Source organism: Myripristis murdjan, chromosome 18 (genome assembly GCF_902150065.1).
Source record: "Myripristis murdjan chromosome 18, fMyrMur1.1, whole genome shotgun sequence".
Taxonomy (NCBI): Eukaryota; Metazoa; Chordata; class Actinopteri; order Holocentriformes; family Holocentridae; genus Myripristis; species Myripristis murdjan.
In genome coordinates, this window is record NC_043997.1 from 19,070,834 (window position 1) to 19,096,180 (window position 25,347).

The 25,347-nt window shown below is 41.7% G+C and overlaps 1 protein-coding gene across 2 annotated transcripts in view; it reads left to right on the forward strand.

Annotated features, from left to right (window-relative positions):
• Positions 1–25,347, forward strand: part of LOC115376184 (serine/threonine-protein phosphatase 2B catalytic subunit alpha isoform) — a 72,886-nt gene that overhangs the window by 23,388 nt on the left and 24,151 nt on the right. For both annotated transcript variants that reach the window (XM_030075673.1, XM_030075674.1), the window contains exons 2-8: positions 6,276–6,476; positions 16,200–16,324; positions 16,918–17,029; positions 17,468–17,613; positions 18,467–18,606; positions 22,565–22,642; positions 23,848–23,942. In XM_030075673.1, the coding sequence (XP_029931533.1) occupies positions 6,276–6,476; positions 16,200–16,324; positions 16,918–17,029; positions 17,468–17,613; positions 18,467–18,606; positions 22,565–22,642; positions 23,848–23,942 (897 nt within the window). The remainder of the gene's footprint in view (positions 1–6,275; positions 6,477–16,199; positions 16,325–16,917; positions 17,030–17,467; positions 17,614–18,466; positions 18,607–22,564; positions 22,643–23,847; positions 23,943–25,347) is intronic.

Genomic DNA, 25,347 nt, shown 5'->3' on the forward strand with positions numbered 1-25,347 from the left:
AGGTTTCCAGCCCCAGAATTTGCCAATTTTTATCTAAGGTTGATGCTCCTCTTTCAAAGTAGACTTCTGGTTCTTTGCTGTTTTCAAAGGAATTCAACCAGTCCAACAATGCCAACTTGTTGGCCACAATCCCAACCCAACTCAGACAGTGCTGACATAATATTTTTTGTTTTCTTTTGTTTTGTTTTCTCAGTCCAGATGCAGATTTTATCAGATAGCTTGTTCTTGTTCTTTATGCGTGTCTGCGACATCCACAGTCAAGTGAAATAGTTGGTGTGATAAGGCAGTGTGTGAGAACCTCATTTGAGCGTGAGAGAGAGGTCGCAACTGTTGTTTGACTTGATTTTTTGCCAGATATAACAAAAGAACAAATAACGATGTTTGCCATGGGTACTGCTTTGCAGATCTTTTAGCTGAATATTAAAATGGCACCATTGCTCTCGGTAGTGCTCAGCACTAGTTGGACGCCCGTTGACTGATTGTATTGTTAAAGTATTTTGTTTGTAGTTTTTGAATTTATGGAGAACAGAATGCATGCAGGTTCCATGGTCTGATATTATCCCTCACTCAGTAGCTCAATTCATAATTCCAAAATTATTTCTCTCCTGAAGTGCATTGGTAAATGCAGTTCTGCTCTCGATGATTATCTATTTATGAAGTAATCTTTTGTGTGCAGCTTTTAGACAGCTTAGAAAGCCAAGAAGGAAAATGAGAAATAAGAATTGTAGACATCGGACGCCGCCTGATCAGCCCAGCCTCTCTGTTGCACTATATGTTCTCCATTAGATGAAAATGGCCAGAGGCTGCTTGATGAGCTGCTGTAGCTGCTATAGTCTGTCTCACTTTCTCCAATTAAGATGATCCCGTCTAGCGCCCATATGACTGTGCACCTCCCACTGATCTCCTCAGAGAGATCGCGTTAGCTCTGAACTAGACCAACCTGAACATTTCAAGCTGCCCAGTTTCCCACTGCTCATCAGCAGGCACAGATGCGCTGTACTTGGTAGTGTGGATTTCTCAAGAATCAAATCTGAAATGCCTGCATCGTTTTTCCTTTCTCGCACACTAGAGAATAACGGCGGTTGCTGATGTTAATGAGCTAAAGCCTTGTGAGTTCAAGACCCATAACCCAGTTCTGACATATTTTTAAGAAGTAGTCTCCCTACCATGCCAGATGTCGATATAAATCATGTTGACCAACACAATATTGTTATATACTGCTTATTAAAGAAACCTGAGAGTTAATTTAACACATTCACAAGAGATTGAAAGCTTTAGAGCTCTGCTAGTGCTGTTTAAACCTTCTAGGTGATGGATTGCTTATGGATAGTTTGCAAATTACAGTCCTAATCTGAGACAAATTACCAGGGAAAGTTAAATCAGACTCCTAAATTCTCTCTCTCTCTCTCTCCCTCTCTCTCTCTCTCTCTCTCTTGCTCTTTGTTGCTCGCACTCTCTTGCCTCTCTCACACTAGATGTGAGCCTGCAGTGCAATTTCCCAGTTACATAACAGAAGGGGGCAGAGAAATGGTAAAATTAATGAAAGCAAAAGCGATCAGCTAATGGAGGCCAGCATTGAGTCATACTGAGTTTGAGGCAGGTAGCCTCCGGTCAGTCTGTGCTCTCACAGCTATAAAGCACTGTAAGGCGCGATGGATGGCTACAAAGGGTCATTCTCAACAATCGACAATTGGTCTGTCGGCATGTCCTTGTTTGTCTGTCGGAAATGGAAGATTTGGGGAGGAAAACTTTGAAAACGGAAAGTTGCAGAGCTTGAGACAACAGCTGAGATTTGGGCATGTTTCTTTACGCTTGACTTTTGGCCGTCAAGCGCTCATATTGCAGGGGGAAATTACTGTAATGGCCTTAAGAAATGTGGCCACGTTTTTTTAATGCAGTTTTTGACACCGCCATTTATTTTTCTGTTTTAATAACTCCACACAGCCAATGCCTAGATGAAAGCTTTCCCCCTTGATGTAGTTGTTCATTCACATTGTAGTCCTTTCCCCTCAGCCCATGACTTTTCATTATTACCACGAGAGGAAAGCCTTTTTTCTTTTAGGCTGGCCCATTCAGTGAAGAGTGTAGGACCTATCATAACGTTGTGCCATGTAATGCTCTGGCACAGAGGTGGGTGTTACTCTTGTTAATAAGAGGGTTGTTAGAAATTCCACAAGGGGAGAGTCCTCACTCTTTCCATTGTCCTGACTCTAGGAAATGGCAGGATGATGTGTTGAGAGGTTGCCAGTGCACCAACAACCACAGCTTTCATGCGGGGTATTTTTCTAAAAGAATAATGTTATTCTTTACAATTAGAATTTTAAAATGTGTTATGTCACTTCAGTCGGAGCAAATGTGAGGCTTTGAATGCCCGCAGCTGCTCTTATGGCAACAATTGCCTTTCTGCTCAAGCTTTTCTTTGGTGAGACACCTATCCTCCGCAAGCTGAAAGCTGTCCGTTAACAATTGGCAAATACTCAATGCAAGTGTTGACAGCGTGTCCCACCAGCGATGGAAATGCATATTCGATGATTCACACCAGTGCATTTACAGTTTTTCTACCCAGCAGTGGACGTGGGCGCTGCCCTAGCCTCTGTGAGTCTCTCCGCCACATCATGTTTCTCTCCGTTTCATCTGCTTTGTTATTTCCTCGTTATTGTCCATTTTACTGTTCATGTCACTGTTTTTGTTGAGGCATCTGTTGCATGCTCAGCTGTCCTGGTAGCGGACGCCTCATACCCCACCCAAGGATTCTCCCGTTTTTTCCTAATAAAGTTTCCTTGGTAGTTTCTTCTTGCTTGCATGAAGGGATTGAGACTGGTGGCATCAAGGCTTGTTGAATGTTGATGAGTTAGATCTTTGTTGGGTCATTGTGTAAGTCCTAGGGGATGCGCTTGTCGTCAAGGGTCATATAAGTAAATTAACATGATTTTAGGCTTCATTACACCTTCAGTATTTATGACATCACGCTGGTCACATCATAAATTCTTGACATATTTGATCTCATTTGATATCAGTGATATCATTTTGAAGCTAAAAGCAGCATCTATAAAGTACTCAACCTGTTAGTCAGCATGCAATCTGAGGACGTGATAAGCAGAGGTTCACTGCGGTCCATATGAGTGTTTATACTGTTTTTCCACTGGCACACAGTTTAAATGCGCCGTGTTGGGCCAAGTTGCGCCTGAGGCCTCTAGCCCCCAGCCAGGTTGTGGTGACGTCAGATGGGCTTTGTCTGACTTTGTCTGATGGGCTTCAAATTATAGCTTCCTCTTCTAGATCCATTTTGCCTTCCTGCCTCTGTTTTTCAAGCAATAAGTGGTGGATGCCAAGCAAAATCCTAACAGCAGCCTGCAAATCCATGATGATAAGTAGCTGGCTACCAACAACCATTGCGTAGTGCAAGTAAACAGAGCTAAACAGGGCACTGCTTTTAAAAATCATGGAAAAGAGGGTGTTGCTTTTAAACCTCATCGACACAAGTGAGTCATCAGTTAAATAGCTCATTATGCTTTTTGGGTTTCCCCCTCACCTTTAGTGTGTTATATAGCTGGAGGTGCATGTAAAATGTCTGCAACAAAGGGAATTATTCTCTCGATCAGAAAACAGCCTGAAATGCCTTGTTTGTACATCAGGCTTTTCTTCCTATACTTATCTACGTCACTATGTAATATACGCTCTAAGCCGACCAATGCCAACACACACTCTGAGCAGTTGGCCAATCATAACAGAGTAGGCTTTTATAGAGGGAACCTTAAACAGACAGGAGCCAAAACAGCCCATTTTAGGCTGAGTAAGCCCGAGGTGCTGCAAGAACTGCCTGGACAGCTGTAACTGGGTACTTTTTGACCATAAAGAAATGTAAATGTTTGCAAATAGGCCATGAAAATCAAAAGATTAAACTGGGAAAGTGGAATGATATGGGCTTTTTAAAGCCACACCTTCAAGCATGAAGTCCTTTTGTAATGGCAATGCAAATCGCAGCCGCGTTGGGCTGACGTGCCGAGTCAAACCAACTCAAGCCGAGGCAGCACATACTGTATGTATGGAAAACATGTATGTTCCCAGCTTCTCAGGAGGCAAGTCTGCTGTAGTCACTCAAGTCAAAAGCCACAAGGCCCTGGCTTCAGGCTAGAGTTGCACAGCAGGTGCTTTGGGGAGGCCAGCCTGGGGCCTCGGGTAATTCAATATAGGATGGGGATTTCTAAAAACCCCCGGATACCTGATTGGAGACGCTGATATTGTTTCAGAAGATTTCGCTAAGCTCATTGATTGTTTGGTGTGAAAAGTGCTTGGCTTAAGTGAACATTCCTTCATTCTATTTTTACATATGCGGATTTTCAAATAAAAATAAACTATTGATTTCTGGAAAGGGGAAAACAGAGGCATATGAGATTTTTCAGATGCGTAGCCTTGATGCAATAACATTATGCTGATGCTGACTAAATTGATGACACAGTGTTTTGCGAGAACTGAATAGGCAGGTTACGTAAAGATGTTGGACATCACAGCAGTTTCATCATGTAAAATAACAGGAGCTGGGGACATTAGTAAGCTAACAAGTCAACATAATAATTACCATTGTGCCCAGTTAGCTTGCCAACATCAAATGATTTCGCATTAAAGATCGGTTTCCACTTCACTTGTTGCCTTCGTTACTGGATGCAGCGCTTTTGACACACCACTTTGGTATTGTCCACAAATAACCAAAATATTCAGGGTAATACTGAAGGAACTCTGCAAATCCTGTGAATCTGCTGTTTGCACGCACACCTGTTGGAAAGCTTTAAATACCGCAGTTAGGATACCAATTTTTATCTGTTGCTAAGCACAGTGTGACACAGAGATAAAGTGGAGGTCTGATTACCACTGATGTCACCTTTGGGAAATCATAGGATCTTAATTGTGATACACCACCGCCATCTCAACAGTATTCCAGTCATAGCTACTGGCAAAGTGCATTATTCACACCAGTATGCTATGTGCAAAGTCTGCACAGGGATGTTAATTAAGCACATGGCCTATTTTTCAACGCTGTGAAGCTGCTGGATAGAAGAGTCCGCTGGATATGGTTTTTAACTTTGTCCTTTAAAAAAAAAAAAAAACAACTTGTTTTGATTGAATGTCATAAGTAATATGCCTCTGAAGGGGCTGTATGTTATTATATTATTGAATATGTGTATTAGGTTTCAGTTTGTGTGGAGGTCACCAAAAAGTTACCTTTTTCTAATGGTGTCATTATAAAGTTCTTTTTAAACTATTAGCGAAATGTCATTTGCATTAGGTACATTTAAAATGAGTGCAGAGTGTGGAGGTGGACGTTTGTGATGAGAACAACCTTTGTTACCATTTCATTTAAAGTTAGTTTGAAGACTCTCACATGGTGATTTGCATTTGCAAAAAAAAAAGAGCAGCACTTATTTTTCATGATGTGAATAGATTGGAAAGTTCACTGTTTCAGATTGAAATGCATGCAAACAGGGTTCAGCCATTTGAGTGCATCAGTCGCATCCAGAAATTACTAGAGCACAATGAATTGAATTGAAGTGAAAAGCTTTTCTTTTCTTTGCGCTAATTATGGAAATTGACAGAAACAGATTTGTTGTGGAAGTGGGGCCTCTAATTTTCATGTTGCAAAGACCCTCAGAAAGATAATTGTACGCTCAGTCTTCCAAATAATTTGGATTGACAAATCAGTAACTACATGCCATATATTTATATTACTATGGCTGTGCTCTTCAAATCATAGACACAAATCAGATGATAGTTAGAAAAAAGGCATGGATAGAGTCTGACATGTTAGACAATTCAGGACAGCTTCCCTCTGACTTCAGACTTTGTACTCATTCTGCACATGAAACACATTATTATTTCTCAAATCATTTTCTGCTCAGCTGATGTGCTGAAATCTACAGCTAGGCCTATCCCTAGCAATTGTGTGTATCTGCTGTAAATGTTGAAAATTAAATGATTCACAGATCATAGCAGCAAATTGTGTCAGAGGGCTCCAAGCATAAGAGGGAATGTAACCCCTCTCCTGTAGGGAGTTGATCCCCTGGAAGGAACATGCTAATCAAACGGCTTAATTGCTGCCTGAGTGATGTGGAATTAACTGTGTCTTCATAAGCCTTTTGCCGGTGAAAACTATACCAAAGCATGAAAAATGCATTACGAATGTGCAGGAGGATTAGAGGATGCTACATGGCCATCTGCATTTAACACTGAAAGGCTGGATTGCAGGCTTAACCTTTCTCTTTTTTTTTCCGTCCTCGCAGCTGTCCCGTTCCCCCCCAGCCACCGACTCACGGCCAAAGAGGTGTTCGACACCGAGGGGAAGCCCAAGGTGGATGTGCTCAAAGCCCACCTAACCAAGGAGGGGCGCGTGGAGGAGGGGGTGGCCCTGAGGCTCATCGGAGAGGGCGCCGCCATCCTGCGCTCAGAGAAGAACCTGTTGGACATCGAGGCTCCCGTGACGGGTCAGTAGTCAAGTGTCACACACTGTTGTGGAACTGCTGCTTTAACTAGGGCTGGATGATATGCACATAATCAGATATCACTATATTTTTGGCTGAATACCTTGATAACTATATTGTGACGAAATTGTGGAGATGGCTGTTAATGCTTTCATAAGATAAGATATTTACACACAAGATGTTCTTGATAAACAGTCATGATTTATGTGGATTTGATGACCAAACAGGTAGAGGCAATTAATAGAACAGCTCAAACATTCTTAATTAAAAACAAAAAACAACAAAAACTGCATCCCTTTACTGTAATGCAGCCTTTAAAATAAAAAATACATATATATAGCTTTATATAGCGATATCAATATAATATCGATATATGAGCTAGCCTTAATTTTAACCTGTAACAGCTGTATAGTATTAACCTGTATGGATGTGATATAATTGCATATTGTACACACTGCCTTTTTACTAATTGGACTTTCCAGTGTAATGTATTGCCAACATTTTTTTTAGTGGTCTGCTTTCCACAGACTTAAGAAGCAGTCAGTACTGTTTTACTCATCATTTTTTACAGCGGTGAAACGTCAGGCTATGCAACCTGTTTTAACCTCTTACTCCAGCATTTTTTTTTTTTTTACACAGCTGTGTTTCTTGTGCGTCAGATCAGTAGGCTGTTGACTTGCAGTGGGTAAACCTAACCCAGAAAAACACAAACGCACATCGGGATATTTTTCACCCGCGATCAGAGTGAACATGGCCACAATAGAGTGAGCTACACAGTGAATGAGGTAAGAAAGCAACAAAGTGAGCCAGGAGTATGAGAAGACAGAGAGAGGAGGTGAAGCGCGGTACACAGGTACACAGTGAACTGGGATGTGGGACCCCAGCAGAGAGAGAGAGAGAGAGAGAGAGAGAGAGAGAGAGAGAGAGAGAGAGAGAGAGAGGGGGAGACAGCGAGTTGCACTGCATAGCGGTAACTGTGCACAAAAAATTAAGCCTGAAGTTTAATAATAAATGACGTGGATCAGACTCACATTCTCACTGATACCCGAACCAGCATTTTAGCCTGGATTGGAAGCATTTCTGATATTGGTATCGGAACAACTCAACTTCAAAATTCATTACGAGCTCATGGTCGTGCATGCATTCGTTTTGCATGACAGTGTTTGCCTTATGGATGTGACAGTTAGACAACATAATTGTCCTAATTATCTCGCCCAGACATAACAGAAGCAGGGCTCTCCTAAGAGATGTTGCATGTTGAAAATCAGTATGTAAACTTAATAAGTGAGTGACTGTGCCTCCAGGCTGGACGGGCCATGTGGCTAGCCGTAGCGGTGTGTTTTAACAAGCGCAGAGGGGTCAGTTCATCCAGTGTGTCAGAACTAACAAGCTTTCTGACACGCACTCGCCAAGTCTGCTTCATGCATTAAAACACCCCTCTGAAACAGACCGACTCAACAGGGACCGGCTCAGTTCTGACTGTTGACACTGCTGACTTTGGAAGCACCTGCTGACCGAAGAGGAATATAAACATTTCCGTCCTTTTAACCGGAGTCATCAGCCATTGCAGGGAACATAAAAAGAGAGAGAAAATACACAAACAAAATAAAAACCTAAAGCTTTTTCTGCCACTCCTTTGCTGTTACCTGCAAGATTTTACATTGAGCAATTTTCTTAATATCCCCCTGGAATCATAATTGAGCTGATTCATGGTTCTGTGAAGAAACACAGGCGATAGCATGCATATATGCATGAATATACTGTAGACAGCTGCATATATGCACATAATCTGAAGCATCTATTGTTGCCTTTTTCTTCCTGGTCAAGTGCCTGCTTTCCCCATTAGACTTTCTGATGAGGCCTCTTTGATGTTGTTGAAATCAGAGGCAGACTGCCACTCAGAGGAGCTATGGCAACCCATCGTTTTCCTAATGAACGTTACTCCCAAAATATATGTGCGCCTATGTACGTGTTTGGCAGGCATTGTGTCCTGAGCCACTTGAGTGAATGTATGCACAGTCCTCATTTTTTACACAAAAGGGCAGGACCCCGGTGTTTGCTGAGGGCGTTATGGCAGGCGAATGTCTTGTCTAGCTGTTAAAGAGAGCGGAGATGAAAAAAAACAAACAAGCCGGGCAGTTGTAAACCTTCTTACCTGGGTTTTATTCACATGGAGAGGCGGGTGTCGCAGATACGCTGATGTTGGACATTTTGGTCTATTCAGAAGCTTTCCTTTCCGTATGTTTGTTTTGTCATCATCAGGTTATTTCAACAAGTTATGAATGGATTAGCACAAAACTCTGTGGAAGAGTTGGTCATGGGGTAAGGAAGCAGTGATGACCAGGCGGTGTAGGTTTTCACAAGAAGACATAAACCTCCCAAATTGAGTCAGATATAACACTGTCAAAGTTTGTGTGCCCATCAGGCGACATAAGAACAGACAAAGCCTTCAACACTGGCCATGGCAGTGCTGCAGTAATTAAGTAAAATGCTTAAAAGTAGCTAGAATTTGAACTGGGATGTGTCATGTCCCGTTTCAGGCACAGTCATGAAGATGTGTACATCTCCTGATGTGAACAAGTTGGTAATAGGGCATAGAAGAAATTATTTATTTTAGGTGAAAATTTGAAAATGTGACCTGCCATGTCTTGACAGTTATGCGTGGCTTGGTTGGTATTAGCTTTACTGAGAGCTGTTGACTTTAATATTTTCAAACAGGTAAAAATGTTGATTAACAGTTAACAGCACCTCCTGCCTTCATTACCTCAAATTGAAAGAAACAGAGGTTGTTTTGTGTGCATGTGTGTGTGTGTGTGTGTGTGTGTGTGTGTGTGTATTTGCGTGCACGAGCACAGCAGTGAGGTACTTCTTTCCCTCCCACACAACACCCCTGTCTCAACCCCTCTCCCACTCAGTAGTCCTGTTAAACAAGGCGTTCTCTCTTTCTCTCTTTTCTCTCACTCACTTTTGCTTTCTCCTTTTCATGCGCGCACACACACACACACACACACACACAAACACCATTCTGTATAAACATTTCCTCGTTTCTCAATACCATCCTCTTTCGTCTGTCCGCCATCTTTCATCTGTCTGTCTGTCTGTCTGTCTCTCTCTCTCTCTCTCTCTCTCTCTCTCTCCCTCCGTGCCCCTTCAGCATACACCCCCAATCACAACATGACACATGGTCAGCAAATTTGTATGTAAATATTTATCATAGACGCAAGGGGCCCGAATGACATGCCAGTCTCTCTCTCTCACTCCCTCTCTCTCCCTCTCTTTCATACACACACACTCACACGCACATGCACACACACACAGAGCTCTCCTATATACTGACACATAGTCACTTCCTGGTTGAGCCAGATGGCAGGTGGGGTTTCATGGAGGGGTGGGGGGTGGGGGGGGGGGTTAGGCCAGAGAGTACACAAGCTGCTGCCATGGCCCTCTCTATCAGCCGAGCCTCTATAGCCACATCACCAGGCAACACCTTGTTTTAACACCGTCCGTGCACTTTGTTACCCGCGTAAAGAGGCTGAATGCACTGAATGCCCCTTTACATGCAACTCTTGAGCCGTGAATGTTAGTTTCCAGGGGATGCGTACAGCGGGCTGCATAATGTAATCACTAAAGACCGTTAGATGGTTTACTTGTCTGGGCTTGAATACGTTTATTTCGCCTAAGCTGTCGGCATTGCATAATGTCATTATGTCATTTAAATGTTCTTTGTGAGGAGACGGTGAGACCTTGATTAAGGAGTGATTTGCTCTCTCTAGACCTTATGAAGGGCCTATTGAGACAAACAGCCTTGGGGACTGTTGTTGGTTTCGCGTAAAGCTTCTTCGCACTGGCCTTCATCGACAAATAGGTTCTTATGCAACCGTCCTGCAATAGGAAATGCACTTGTTTTAAAGCTGTTGCCATGCATTATTCTACTTTGTATTCACAATGAAGGTGAATGAAAAGGAGGCAGGCAACTTTCAACCAGGTAATTAGTTCTGTTACGTTTTTTTTATTAGTGGTCGTAGTATCATAGCAGCGGTAGTTTTTAAACCTGGAGTAATATAGATTTATATGAGATTTTCTCAACAGATTGCTTGCTCCACCTCTGCCTTTGCATAAATGTGAGCTCTGCAGGATTTTAGCTCTGGAAAAAGTGCCAATGTAAAGCCTAGAGTATTGTTATCGTCGAGTCTGCTCAATCAAAAAGATGATCTGGCATCGTCGGCCTCCCGGTGGATTTCTCTACCTCAATGAGCTTGGCCTTTGGAGTGGCCTGTGTAGGTTCTGAAGCCGCGTTGTGTAATGCCCACCACCCACTCGATAGCTGCTGCCCGCTGATATGCTGCTACTCGGGGAGATCACTCTAGCGCACAAGCAGGAGATGGCCAGAACAAATTGTATCTCACTCACAGATAATGTACTCCCACCTGCTCTCCTTATGTGGGCTTTGGTTCTCGCCTCTTTTTTATTGTGTGTGTGAGAAAGACAGGGAGAGAGGGAAAGCATGTCTGTAGGTGTGCTAGAGCAGGGAGAGCGAGGTGAATTGTATGTGTTTTGCTGTGATGAAGAAGAGCCCCGAGCTGGAGGAGTGAACCGTTGTAGGGTTTCTGTTTGATTGCGCACGCATCATCCAGCAGCGCCCACACAGACGAGGCGACAACAGTTCACTGTGTCCCCCGCCTCGGGTCTCAGTGGCCTGATTGAACTGCCGCCATCACCGCGTCACCCCGCTGTTGTTTCCATCGTCAGCTAATGACAGATTTCCAAAGGCTCAGCATCACTGGCATCAAAACTGGAGATGCTGCGAACTCTTGTTTCCTTACCGAATGCCAGCCTGCAGCGTTGCCCTTAAAAACATGGATATATTGTAATATTTAGCAATATAATGAAATGAGACTAGATATTAGTTTGGATGGTGGATATCATATTATCATTATGTGGCATAAGTGCTGTCTTGTCCTGTTGTGGAGGCTGCATTACCGTAAAGGATGCATTTTTCTGCACTAAATCATTATAGCTGTTCTATTATTTGCCTCCACCTGCTTGATTATCACATGCATATGGCTAATGATCATTTATCAACAAAATCTTGTGTGTACATGTCTTATGAAATCACATATATCCACACTTACAATACTGATATCAAGGGATTTTGTGAAATATATTGTGATATTTGATTTTGTGCACCGAGCCCTACCCTGAAAACTAAGAGTTTTTAGAAACCTCACATACCTGTGGTTAAAATGTAGCCTCCACATTTCAGCGGTAAGCCAAGCAGTGAATGTGTTATTCATAATTGGTTCTGTAAGTGGTCATCTGTTGAACACGCAGTACTGTAGAGCACCGTGTCTTGTGAAGGTGTTCAGAGGAATTTCTGTATAGAGATGATGGTTACCTGCGATATTTTTCTGCGTGTTACTGCTGGCGATATTCTTAGAGGTTCTTTATCTGATTAGTTGAGGAATTTTTTTTTTTCAGTGATATTTGTTGTCATTGTTGAAAGGTTTCCATGCCACTGAGATGTTACCATAGCAATAACCAGCCTTGGCATCGGGCACACTCCAGGGTAAAGTAAGATGAATCACTAGGATGCTTAATTTTATTGTCCCTTTCTTAAGGTTTGCATTTCAGTGCTGAATACATTTTCCATCTGAACATTGTATGCTCTAATGTTGAACTTCAAAGGTGGCAAGCATGTCACCAAAATAAGCAAAAAAAGAGACTAATATATTGCTTTTATTGCGCTTAAACATTTATCTGCAAAAAGTACAATTTCTTCATGAATAAACAAAATGCTTATTTTCATGGCTGTGTATTTGTGAAAATGCACAGTGAGGATTTTGGGCTCAGGGGTTATGAAACTTGAATACATGCAGTAACTGACCATGTCAGCTCTAAATTAAAGGTAAGGAAAACCACCACAGTTTTGGTCATTTTAATTGTCAACAGAAGTGCAATATTTTTTTTTAATATAAATAAGATCACAGCAATTGCAGCTTGAGTTGTATCTCTTCACGCACCAATTGTGTCGGTTTTTGTTCCAGTTAATCCATTTTGCCAGCAACTTTGCAAACCGTGTCAAACAGACCGGTGCTACACACTGGGCTTGACTGAAAGGGAGAGTGAGGACACATTTAGACATCGGACAGAGATTACAAGGCAACTTTTTGAAGTTTTATTCCTGCTGTGGAATTAAACAATTTACACAGTATGGGTTTAATAAAAGACATGGTAAACCGACGGTTTACAGTGCAGCTGAAGAGAACAGATTCTCCGAGCTCCCTGTCTCATGGGGCTTGTAACTTGAGCTAATTGCTCTCCAGCACTGTCCTCCAGCTCACACTAATTGGGCGTCTTTCTGAAAAACTTTTTCTCGGGCTTCCATTCTAATTCCTTCTTCTAGTTGCAGCTCATAAAGCAACAAACAGCCATGTGAAAAGTTAGCCTGTGTGCTTTTCCAATTAGATTTCACTCTGTTCTCCCTGTTGTTAATTACTTAACCAGCTGATTGTTTGAAGAATACCTGAACTGTGGCACTTTGTCTTCATACTTGGTTGCCGTGCTTATTGCTGCTGTCACTGCCGCACTGTTCTCATGCTGTTTGTCACCTCTGTTGTTGTTTGTTTTTGCATAACGTCTACAAAATGTATTTACTTTGTTTCTGCTAATCTTTTCCTAAAGCAAGTAGTCGTATTTCCAAGTGATAATTCAGCCATTGGTTTCCATTTATTCCACTATGATATAAAAGTTAACTTTGAGAGATTTCACACTTTCTTCACACCAGTATACCACCACCATTATAAAGTCGTCCACATTAGTTTTCTCAAAAAGTAGCAGGTCTTTTGTGTTATGATGACTTGAAATTGGAAAAATAGTCCCTGTTGAAACGTTTGCTTTCCATACGATCAGTTCTGTCGTTTATGAATGGTGACGACTTTTGAGCCAAAGAAGCAGAACATTATAAGGCGGGTGTTTGAACCAAAAACTCTCATTTGAAGATCGAGGAATTTTGATGGTATGTTTTGAAATCTTTTGTTCACCGTATGATCTGCAAATTGGTTTGTTGCAGTTCAGAGGCCAAACGTTCAAAGTCACCGGAAAAGTGCTTTAATGGCCCACCTTGCAGATTTATTCTGCCTGTTCTGTACATTTACATGCACATAGTTTGATAAATAACAGCAGAGGTCATGGGCAGAATGGATACAATGGGACACAGCTCTACAATCATTAACATAAACCCTCATTGTTATTTTAATATATTTTTTATAGATGGGAAGATTTAATAATGGAGAAAAAAGAATTAAAGGATAATTCATGTATTAGGAGCCAATCCTCCAAGCATCTACAAACCTGAGCAGGAGCTCTTTAATCAGACGACCCAGCATGCACCCTGTCAGTCTGTGGCTGCTAAGCAGAAAATCTCCAATGGCCTCTGCTCCCCTTGTCTCCCAAGGGAGCAGTGGAGTTTAGGGTCACGCAGGGCAATAGGAAAGCAATCCGTTTGAGTAATTTGCGGTTTCTGATTTTAGGCGTGGTGGGCTTGTCGCAAAACAATCCCCAGACACTGTTTAACAGCCTCCCGACCGGCTGTTGTGTGTTTGGATGGAACTGAAATAGCTAAATAAAACAGGGTTCGATTGGTCACGTTATTTAGTGGCTTTAACAGTGGGGAAAGTAGATTTGAATTCCTGTCAGCACTATTAGGATGGGTGGGGATGGTAGGAACAGGTCCTGAGCAACTCTGTTGTTAGTGGTATAAAATATTCAACGCTTTCATTACAGTTTGCCTAAACCAGGATTTGATTAGCAGTGAATTTGACTGAAAACTTCCCAGTTGTTTCAGCCGATGAACTTTGAGTGCATTTGGCACAGCAAGGTGTGCCCAAATTAAGTCTAACTAGCTATTTCCTGAAATGAATGTGTCCCAAGGTGATAGAGGCTGAAAGAGACTGGTGAAAAAGCAAAAAGAAAGTATACTTACCTTTCCCTTGGAAATGCACTGAAACCAGATATTTTGGCAGCTTTTCATGTTCGACAAACGTATATTGACCTACTTTCACCTCTGCACCTGAACATTATCAATCAGTGCTTGTTAAGCCTCTACAAAACCTGTATGGTGAGAGAACGATGGAGGAGAAGAAGCATATTAATGGTAGAACTTAACACTGTTTGTGCACATTGACAGGTTCTGATGTTTCTGTTGTCATTCAACACATACACTATGTGGACCAAAGCATTACACCACCTACTCATTACACCAAACTCACCCAACCAGGCCTTTATAGAGCTTGCTTTGTGTACTGGGGCGCAGTCATGCTGGAACCGAAAAGGGCCTTCCCCAAACTGTTCCCACAAAGTTGGAAGCAGAGAATTGTCCAAAATGTCTTGGTGAGCTGAAGCATTAAGATTTCCCTTCACTGGAACTGAGGGGCCGAGGCCGACCCCAGAAAAACAAGCCCATAGCATTATCCCTCCTCCACCAAACTTTACAGTCAGCACAGTGCAGTCAGACAGGGAACGTTCTCCTGGAACTCGCCAAAACCAGACTCGTCCATCAGAGCACCAGACAAACAGGCGTGATTGGTCGCTCCACAGAACACATTTCCACTGCTCCAGAGTGCAGTGGCGGCATGCTTTACATCGCTCCATCCGACGCTTGCCGTTATGCTTGGTAATGTAAGGCTCACAGTGCACAGTTTTTGTGCTGATGTTAATGCCAGAGGAGGTTTGGAGCTCTGCAGTTACTGAGTCAGCAGAGCGTTGGCCACTTTTACGCACTATGAGCCTCAGCACTCGGCGACCCCGCTCTGTAACTTTACTTGGTCTGTCACTTGGTGGCTGAGTCGCTGTGGTTCCTAAACGCCTCCACTTTGCAATAATACCACTTACAGATGATTGTGGAAGATCTAGGTGAGAAGGAATTTCACACAATGACTTGTTGAAACGCTGGCATCCTATTACATTACTATTACAGCACCACGCTGGAATCCAGTGAGCTCTTTAGAACGAGCCATTCTTTCACAAATGTTTGTAAAGGCAGACTACAAGGCTAAGTGCTCGATTTTAAATACCTGTGGCCATGGGACTGAATGAAAGACCTGAATTCAGTAATTAAGAGCTGTTGCCAGTACTTTTGTCCATTTGGTGTGTATGTCTTTATTTATACTTGAAAAGTGATGCAGCCCCTGAATTTAACTTGCCACCACATTTTTATTTTTTCATTGTTCTGAAGAGTATAAGATGCAGATTATACTAATTTTAGCGAAAGATTTCACACCAGGCAAGACCATTATTTGCCTTATATTGTAGCATATTTTGATCAGTGTAGGTATAGTAAAACTAATAGCTTTTCATCACTGATTTGGACAACAGAATTGTGTATTACAATTGGTATGTAAGTTACAAATGAGGAATTTTACTAAAAACTAAACTAAATAAAATATGGATGGAATACATATGAATGTGATGATCATTTTAGCCAAGCTGTGGGTGGTTTTCCCAAGGTGCAGACACAACTGCCATTAGGGGTCTTTTTAATGAACTCTCCCACCAGTCCTTGCAGTAAATGCCTTCGGCCTTTAAATCATCTTTAATTGGGATACACATTGTTAGAGCATCTGAAGAGCTCCAGCAATGTGTGCTGGGGGTCTATCATCTCCTGCTTCCCAGCTATAAAAATAGATGTTTTCCTAATATGCTTTTCTCTCTCTTCTCTGCTTATTCCAGTTTGTGGAGACATCCACGGGCAGTTCTTTGACCTGATGAAGCTGTTTGAAGTAGGAGGATCACCAGCATCCACACGCTACCTTTTCCTGGGGGACTACGTTGACAGAGGGTATTTCAGTATTGAAGTAAGTCTCTGCGTATGTGCTTTTCTTTTCACAAGTGCTAAATCAAGTGTGACACACACCATGTGCCCAACTGAAGCAGTGTTTATTAATAGCCTCCTCTGAGCATAGTTCAATTCAGGCTGTGGATATTGGAACGGTAATATGCTCAAGACTCAAATTTATTTTTATATATATAGTATTGTCATGATTTCAAAAGAATAGCAAATACTGCATCTTAGGTTGTAGGGAAAATCAATCAATATATGTCAAGCAGCAAGTGCTACAGGCAGGAATTTTATTTGATACGTATTTCCTGCCATCTCCTCATCTAAGACATTACACTTTTATTAATAAAACATATTTTAATGGAGTGCATGTTGTGCCTATATTCTCTGAGGCTTCTCTGATATTTTTCAAGGTTCCTCATCGCTTTGAAGAAGCTTGAAAGCTGCACAAAATGTACCGCATGAATGTTTCATTATACGTGGAATTGCAGTATCATGTCACCCTGTGAAACTGATAGTTCTGACTTAATGGTTTATGTTTCCAGTGTTGTATGAAGATGACAAGCTAACTCGCTCCCCCAATCCCTTCTTGTGCTCTTCTCATTTCAGTGTGTGCTGTACTTGTGGGCCTTAAAGATCCTTTACCCCAAAACACTGTTTTTGCTGCGTGGGAACCATGAATGTAGACATTTAACAGAGTATTTCACATTTAAGCAGGAATGTAAGTAACGCTTCGGGACTTAATTTTCCCATCAACATTGTGTCCAGGCAGTCTGGTGTGTGAGGCTCTGTATGGAGAGGGAGAATTGAGTTATTCTTTCTAAAAGCGGTTCATTATGCATCCAGTAGTGCCACTGACCTCAAACGCTCACAGAAAAGTGCTCTCTGGCATAGTAAAAGATTCAGTCAGATTCTTGCCCTCCTTGATATTTACACATGTCAGAGCTATTTCTGTTGGACTCAGATGGAGTATGGGAAAAAAAACACAAAGGCGCTGTGAAATTATGTTGTTGTTTTTTTTAAATGTCTTTGGGATGTTTTTTTGGCACTTTTCAAAAAGCCTTTCCACCCCAGACCGGCACACTGCCTCAGTGTATGAGACTGGAGTTGTTTCACTTGGCGCACTCTCACTCCCTGCCCTGTTTCCTCCCCCCGACAGGTAGAATTAAGTATTCAGAGAGGGTGTATGACGCATGTATGGACGCCTTCGACTGCCTTCCCCTGGCTGCCCTTATGAACCAGCAGTTCCTGTGTGTACACGGAGGACTGTCCCCAGAAATCACAAATCTTGATGACATCAGGAAAGTATGTGTCCCATTCAAAACCATTTCCTTTATAACGTCAAAAGGCATGTCAGTGTGTTTGTTTACCAGCAGATGGGCATTGATGGCTTTATTAAACCAATGCTTTTGACAAAAGTCAGAGTATTTTTTTGGTTCATTCAGTCAGCGAGGGAAAAAGTGTATCCACTTTAGCAGGATGTACTTTGAAGGTAATAACCTTGGTTGCACTACATGAAGTAATTCTCCCCGATCTGTCTCAAATAATGTTCAGAACTTGGACATGGGGATTGGTAAGCACCAGTCTGGTCTGCGCTCTGATTAAAAAATGTTGAGGAGTCAGATCCTGCTTTCAGACTAATTCAATAATTCCAAATGGATTTTGTGGCTACAATCAGAGGGCATGCATAATAGAATTTGCTCTATTGAAGTGTCCATCATGCTATCCATCCAGTAATCCACAAGCTTTTGTTGGAGAAAGAGCTATCCTTGGTTGACAGCAAAGTAGTTTACGTTAAAGACCTCATTGTTCCAGACGATTGGCTACTGTCGAGCATTTCCTGTCTGCTGGAAAACCACTTCTGATTTATATAAAAAAAAAAAAAAAAAAAAAACATGAGCGATGCCGCTGACACGTCCTCTGCATTCTGCTCATTTTCACCTTGAATAGACTTTAAAAACCGCTTCTGTGAACAAGTACTTGCGGTACCAATTTAATTATGATCTTGATGGCAGCAGTCAGTGTGGCTTTCACAAAGAAAAAGAGAGAAATATTTTCCACTCCACGGGATTCATGCACTAGTCATTTCTAAAAGAACAAAATTTTCTCATTGAATGAGTCCAAGAAACTGACTAAGGCTTTACCTTGATTCTCACAGCTAGACAGATTCAAAGAGCCTCCAGCATATGGACCAATGTGCGATCTGCTGTGGTCCGACCCCCTGGAGGATTTTGGGAATGAGAAGAGCCAAGAGCATTTCACACACAACACAGTGCGAGGCTGTTCCTACTTCTACAGGTGAGCGTTCACTGTGTTACTGGGCAGACTTACCTTATATCTCTGATTCTGAGACCAATGTGATGTTTGCAGATGGCAAATAAAAGATAGCAGCTGGATCTGTAAATGAAAATGTACCTAGAACTTTTTTTGGTTGATTACCTTGAAAGTAACCAGCTGATATCCATGCAGTGCAACAGCTGGTCAGATAGCAGCTGTAGTCACTGCGGTTGTTGATGCTACCTCCCCACAAGGGCCACAATATTCACTCCATGTGAAGTTTCCAAATTAAGCCAGTGCACCATTGTTTTTATAAGCATTTCACTATGCCAGGGGATTCGAGTAACTATTACTGACTACATGAAGTGAGAAAAATTTGTGTTTTCGTTTGGTCTTTTGACTATTTTTAGTCGTACTCTCTGTCCTTTTTTTCTTTTTGTTTGTATTATCTTAGGAAATTCAATCAGTAATGTGCCGAATATTTTCGAAACTTTCATGACGACCCCAGACAGAATATTTAGTGAACATGCAGACAAAATAATGATAAACAACTATAAAACAAAACAGAAAAACAAATAACCATTATGGTGCACGGTGAACTGATAAATCAAAACCCTTTCCTGCCAAGCATTCATTTTCAAAGATCTATTCTATTAACTTTCTCGGCTCTCCGTGTCGGCATGAACAGCAAACTCTGAGTTGGAGCCCCACGGAAGAAAGAATATGGTCTGCATTAGTAGTCCCAGTTCTCCTTAGACTGTCGCCAGTATTTATGTAACCCACATTACCTTAAATTGAGCCGAGTAGCTGAACAAACAGAGGAAATGCTGGGAGCGGGCAGCTCGCACTGTCACAAAATGTAATGAACTGGCACATTACCACAGGGCACAGTCCGCTCTCTAAATGCGTTCAGTGCTCCCTCCACTCATTATAGCCTGAGCGATGCTTACTTGGTCCTGGCATGCCTAGGGCAAGCCAGCAAAAGCAGTCAGAAATGTCTCCAGGCTCCTAATATACTGTTTCTTTCTTTTCTTTTTTCTTTTTCTTTTTTTAAATAATAGGTGTTTTATAGCTTCCTAATGAATAACATTTTAATCTCACTGCTGAGAAATGAACTTCCTGTGCTGCTGTTGCTGTAGCTGTGGATTTCGTAGTGCATATTTCCCCTCGTATGCAGATTCTCTTTACATCTTTTGTTGATGTTTATGTGAGCCATGCGAACCACAAATGCAGTTGTGTTTGTATCACAAGAATAATATTTGCCCAACAAAAAAGCAACAGCGTGGCTGTCGCTTGACTGAAAGGAACAGAGGAAATGTTAAGCATGCAGCCTGTTGACCTCAAACTAGTGAACTGATGTCCATTTTTGTCACATGTTGTTGCTGTACCAGCATCCTGGTTAACCTTCTGCCGTTTGGTCAACATTCCTCTGGAGCCTTGTTTTCATCAGTGTCCTCCACTTCATCTGCCCAGGGGATGGCCGCTAATTGGCATCACACTGGCACTCTGGATTTATGAGACAGTTTCAGCCAGAACAAGAAAGCTATTCCTCAGCCCCCCCTCACGCCAAAAAAGTGTGTTTCCCTGTAGCCCAGCACCATAGGCGCCCTTGTAACGGTTTTACAAACACAACTGAGGCATGAAATTGCACATGTTTTGAATATGGTTGCAGTCACTCTAGCCTTCACTCAGCATAGCTGTAATAGCATCCTGTGCAAAAAAAATGTTTTTTTTAATCATTGACTCACAGTATTGCTGTAAAACTAAGTTTAATTCTGGTAGTGACGAGAGAAAGTGTCACTCAGTGTGCTGAAGTCCTTTTCTCTCTTTTTTTTTTTTTTTTCTTCTTCTTTGGGATCATGCACAACTTGTCATGTTGTCCATCAGGCTCATTAACATCTGTGCCCTGTTATTGGACAGATGGGAAATGCTCTCGGCTCCGAATGCTAACTGCCAAAAAACAAACTAGGCCAAAATGTATTTAGTGTACCGAACGGCTTCAAATGGCATGCATTTACATCTGCTGCCGGAAATCAAGAGAAATAAAACATTCATATCACTCATTCCTCTCTTCCCATACAGCCCCCCTCCCAAAAATGAAACACTATGGTTTAAATATTTAATTTAAATTTTTAATTCCCTCTCAACTCCCACTCCCTCCCTGCCCTCATCCTGCTTACAGAGATATATTGTGTTTGTCGTGTACGTTTGCATTTTGCAGTAGGATATGTGATTAACCTTTCCTAAATCATGACAGATTTTCCACCATTTGGAGTTCAAGTCAAATTATTTCCCTTTTAGGTACATAGCAGCATGTACCCAAGCTTTGTACATTGCGTTCTGACAGACTGACATATAGATGGTCTACAAACCTCGCCAGTCAGATGCATGATAAAATAATAAACTGTTTGGAGTGAAATGTTTGTTCCTCTAAACAACAAACAGTTCATTCCAGTCATCTGGAAGCTCTGTGTGTACAGGTAAGAAGCTGTCTCCAAACCAATTGGTGCACCACTAATGCCAAAAACAGTTCTTTTAATTTAATCTTAGATTTCACTTGACTTGGTGCACCGGCTCTAGGGTCAAGAGTTTTTGTTTTAGTTAGTACATGTGGGCCTTGTGCTTATACCTTGAAGATGTTTGAGAGCTCTTGACATCTGCAGAAATGCAAGATGTTGACGTCCTCTGTCATGTTCCTTTTTTTCTTACATTATCAGACAGAATGACAGCAGAGAACAAAACCATGCTGGTTGAAGTAATCACACTCTGACAGCACTTTGACAATAAACGTTATGATGGGGTTGCCCTTGTTGGATCAACGTACTGCCTTGTCTTGTGACACAAGGCTGTGAGGAAGCCTAAGGCTTCATCGCCTTCAGTGTAAAAAGCATAATGTGACTGCTGCATTAATTGGACATTTCTAGAAATCAAACAGTAAAAGGCACGGGATCCAAGCCTATATATATTGTATATATTTTTTTAAACATCCCCTTCCCTCAAGCATGTTTCAAATGTACAACCAAGGTGTCATTTCACCAGTTTGAACTGTCAGTATTTGCTTTGAAATCTTGATTGCATGAGTTCTAAGCAAAGCACAAAAGTGTTGGTATGGTATTTCAATTCCCAAATTCACATTTCACAAATGCTCAAGTTAACCGGGGTTTCATAAAATGTGCCTCAACTCTTCAAAGGAACTTTCAAAAGTATTGTGTTTAAGCTATTTTCTAGCACATTTAATCACATTTGAAGGGTTTTTCAAAATCTAGACATTTTACCTCAGAAAAATTGTCTTTGGCAGTGGCGTGACTTGAGCCTATTTCTTTGAGAGTGAAGGAAATTTCCAGTGGAAGCCGGTGCCGGGGAATGAAAGGTTGTAGAATGGAAAGCCCTGAAACCCTGCTGTACTTTGATAGTTGGCAGTTAGTTTTGGCCGCTCCACTCAGAGACTGAACAGATCAGCATGAGTATAAAACATGCACAAACTCCCCTCTGAATCCTTACTTTTCCTGTAAGAAAAAGTCTCTTCAGAGTCATGTCATACTTGACACAATTTGAAGAATGTCATACTAAAATGAACTCCACTGGAAAATGATGCCTACTCCTCTTACAGTATAATAAATTAAAGCATATAATGAGCTTTTATTTAGATTTTTAAGGTAATTTTTATAAGACCTTTGCAAAAAATGAGTTTTTAGAAATAAAATAATGTTTTTGGTTTTTTATTTCAAGTAGACAGAAGGAATCGTAATTGCTATATGTTTGAAAGCTTGCATTTCAACATTTAGAGACAGCCTTTCGAGACAGCATACCTTTTCAGCCAAAAGCAGCTTGAACCGAGTGTATTATGCAGTGTGTTTCTGTGAGCCCAATCAATATACTCATGACTTATTTAGTTATTTATATTGATTATTCTACTGGATCTTACCGGGAGTTTTCTTTATTTGTGAGTAAATCAAATGTCTGTCTCTTCATTCAACAGCTACCCTGCAGTCTGTGACTTTCTACAACACAATAACTTATTATCTGTCATCCGGGCCCACGAAGCGCAGGATGCTGGGTGAGTGCTGTTTGCCGTCAGCCTGGCATTTCTTCCCATCGCACTGTCACACAGCAGAGCCCGTCAGACCTGGACGTTCGCCGAAAACCTCAAGGCTTGACTTGAGTGTGTCTAGAGTGCAACTTTCAGAGCGGTTCAGTTAATCCCAGAAATGAAATTGAATCCATTTCCAAGAGTAAATTGCCCAGATGTGGTACTGACAAGCACTCCTGATGCAGATGTTGTCAGGGATTCTCTGCCATCCCTGCATTAAAAGAACTCAAATTTTGAAGTGATTGAAGACACTGAGTTCGTATATGTTGTTTGCCACACATACTGATGCATCCAGTGCTGTGTTACCAAACTGTTCTCCCTTTATAAGCATTTCAAGTACAACAGGAGGCTATGGTGCGCCATGGATTTTTGCTTTTTTTTTTTTTTTCCTTTACCAAGGCGTTGGGAAGCCTCTTTCAAGAGTTTGGTTTTAAAAACAGAGCAGGGTGGGTGGACGTGTCAGTTGGTTTTCCTCTAAGCAGGGTTAAGGCGGTGGGAGGCACAGCGCAGTTGTTTACCATTGCACTCCCACAGTGTGGTCACATGGGGACAACATGCCTGGTCTCAGAGGACGCTGCTGCCCCAAGCTGCCTGAAACCACACATATAATAATGTTATTTTATTTTCATTTACGCTTTTCTGCAATTGGTACCCTTTTCTAATCTCCTTGAAAGGAAAAATGGCTTTTCTTTTTTTTTTTTTTTTTTTTTTTTTTTTTTTTTTTTTTCAAGGTGAGGTGTGGTGAGTAAGTCTGGTCTTCTGTGTGGCTCAGTTGAGTTACTGCCTTTACTTTTTGTTTACTTGAAGCTTTGTTCCAGTCCAAGCATTCAAAACAATGAATGCAGCACAGACCTTTGCAGGGAGACAGGGAGAGAGGAGAAGCAGCAGTTGGGTTTGAATTCGGGATTAGTTGAGTCGATCCCGGCTGTGAAGGTATACAGTGAGGGCATCTTTCACTTGCTCTCCTGAGACCAAAGCTGCATTGCCCCCCCTTTGCTCATGCATCAAGTGTTATCCTCAGGGGACAAACACACCGCCATAGTAAACACAACAGGCTTCAAAAACACTTGATCCTAATCATATCCCAAGGGTTGAACGGCGATGAGCAAATCCACAAGTGTCGTGTTGCAGCTTCTGTAACGCTGACTGATGCTTCTTTTGTGTTTCACCAGCTATCGCATGTACAGAAAGAGTCAGACCACTGGCTTCCCGTCCCTAATCACCATCTTCTCAGCACCCAACTACCTAGATGTCTACAACAACAAAGGTAAGAAGAACGACACGAGAGTTGTCAAACTTGGCTTCAGTGTCATATTCACACAGCGCGACGAAGTGACATCATGCTCACAGACAACAGGTGAACCATGTTTTAGGGTGCAGGATGCATGTGGCCCTAGTCCCCGGCCATTTATTACGCCCCTAAAAAATAATCTCTGCTCATCAGTGTTACATATCTATTAGTTTATTCCATGAAAAAAAAACTTACTTAGTGCCTTAAAATGGCTTAAATGTAACTCTAAACCTTGCCCTCATTAAAAATGCAGAGATCTATGAATATGTAAATGTTTCACCCACCTCCCACCCTGCTGGCACGGCGGCTCGCAACCACAACGCTGTTAACAGGAGGCTGAAGTATCATCTGGAACAGTCATGAAAATCATGCCATATTTGAAACGCTGATGCAAAAAAAAAATGAAAAATCATCTCTTACTTATGCTAATATTGTACATATGAAGCAGCCATTTCGAGTTGGTCTTGTTTTCTGCAAAATAAAACACCGGTGTTGGAAAGCTCTGAATCCACTGACAGTGACTGGCGGAGCTGCTGCTAATGATATGCAAAGCGACACCTCGTCAGCTGACAGGACTGGCTGTCAGATTTGTGTCGTACCAAATCTAGCTCACCTGGGGTACATCTGAATCTCAAATTTTAGGGGCGTGCACACACACACACACACACCTCCATCCTCAGTAGAGGATTGTGAAAACGCCTCTCTAATGACAAAAAAAAACAAACAAATGAGTCAATATAGTCAAAGTCAGACATTTTAGGGACATAAACACAAGAAAAACACATTTTGAGTGGAATGGGACTCTTAAGGAAAAGTTCACCCAGAATAAAAAAAAAAATTCTCTCTTTCCTGCTGATGAACACTAGCAAATGCATCTAATTTGTGGTGGACAGATAGTTTTTTCAGTGTTTTTTTAGTGGGAAGTAGTTCCCAGCACAACACAGGCTGTCCCACGTATCTTACCACATGTTTTAGTCATTATTTTTGCAAAGAGCTGTTGCTGTTGACTTTTTCTCCTGTCATTTTTTTTTTGTCTGATTGAGCTCCACAACAGAAAAAACAAAGCTATCAACAAGAACTCATCTAGCTGCACTGCACTGGCTGAGGGGAGACACTGAAAACCTAGCCAAAACACACAGAAATAATCTAGATGGATAGATCACACTAGATTAAGTGGGAAAATATTTACTTTTTTGTATTTTGAGTGAACTATCCCTTAACGCTTAGTGCTTCAGTGATCCTCAAGTCTTGCATTCACTTTACAGGTGTTTCAATATGTTGTATGTTGTATACTTGTAGACTCTCTAAGGCACCCAAACAGTATTTGGTTGGTGCTTCCCCAATTTCCAAAGGTGTTGACAGGGCTGTTGCTGTTCCATTA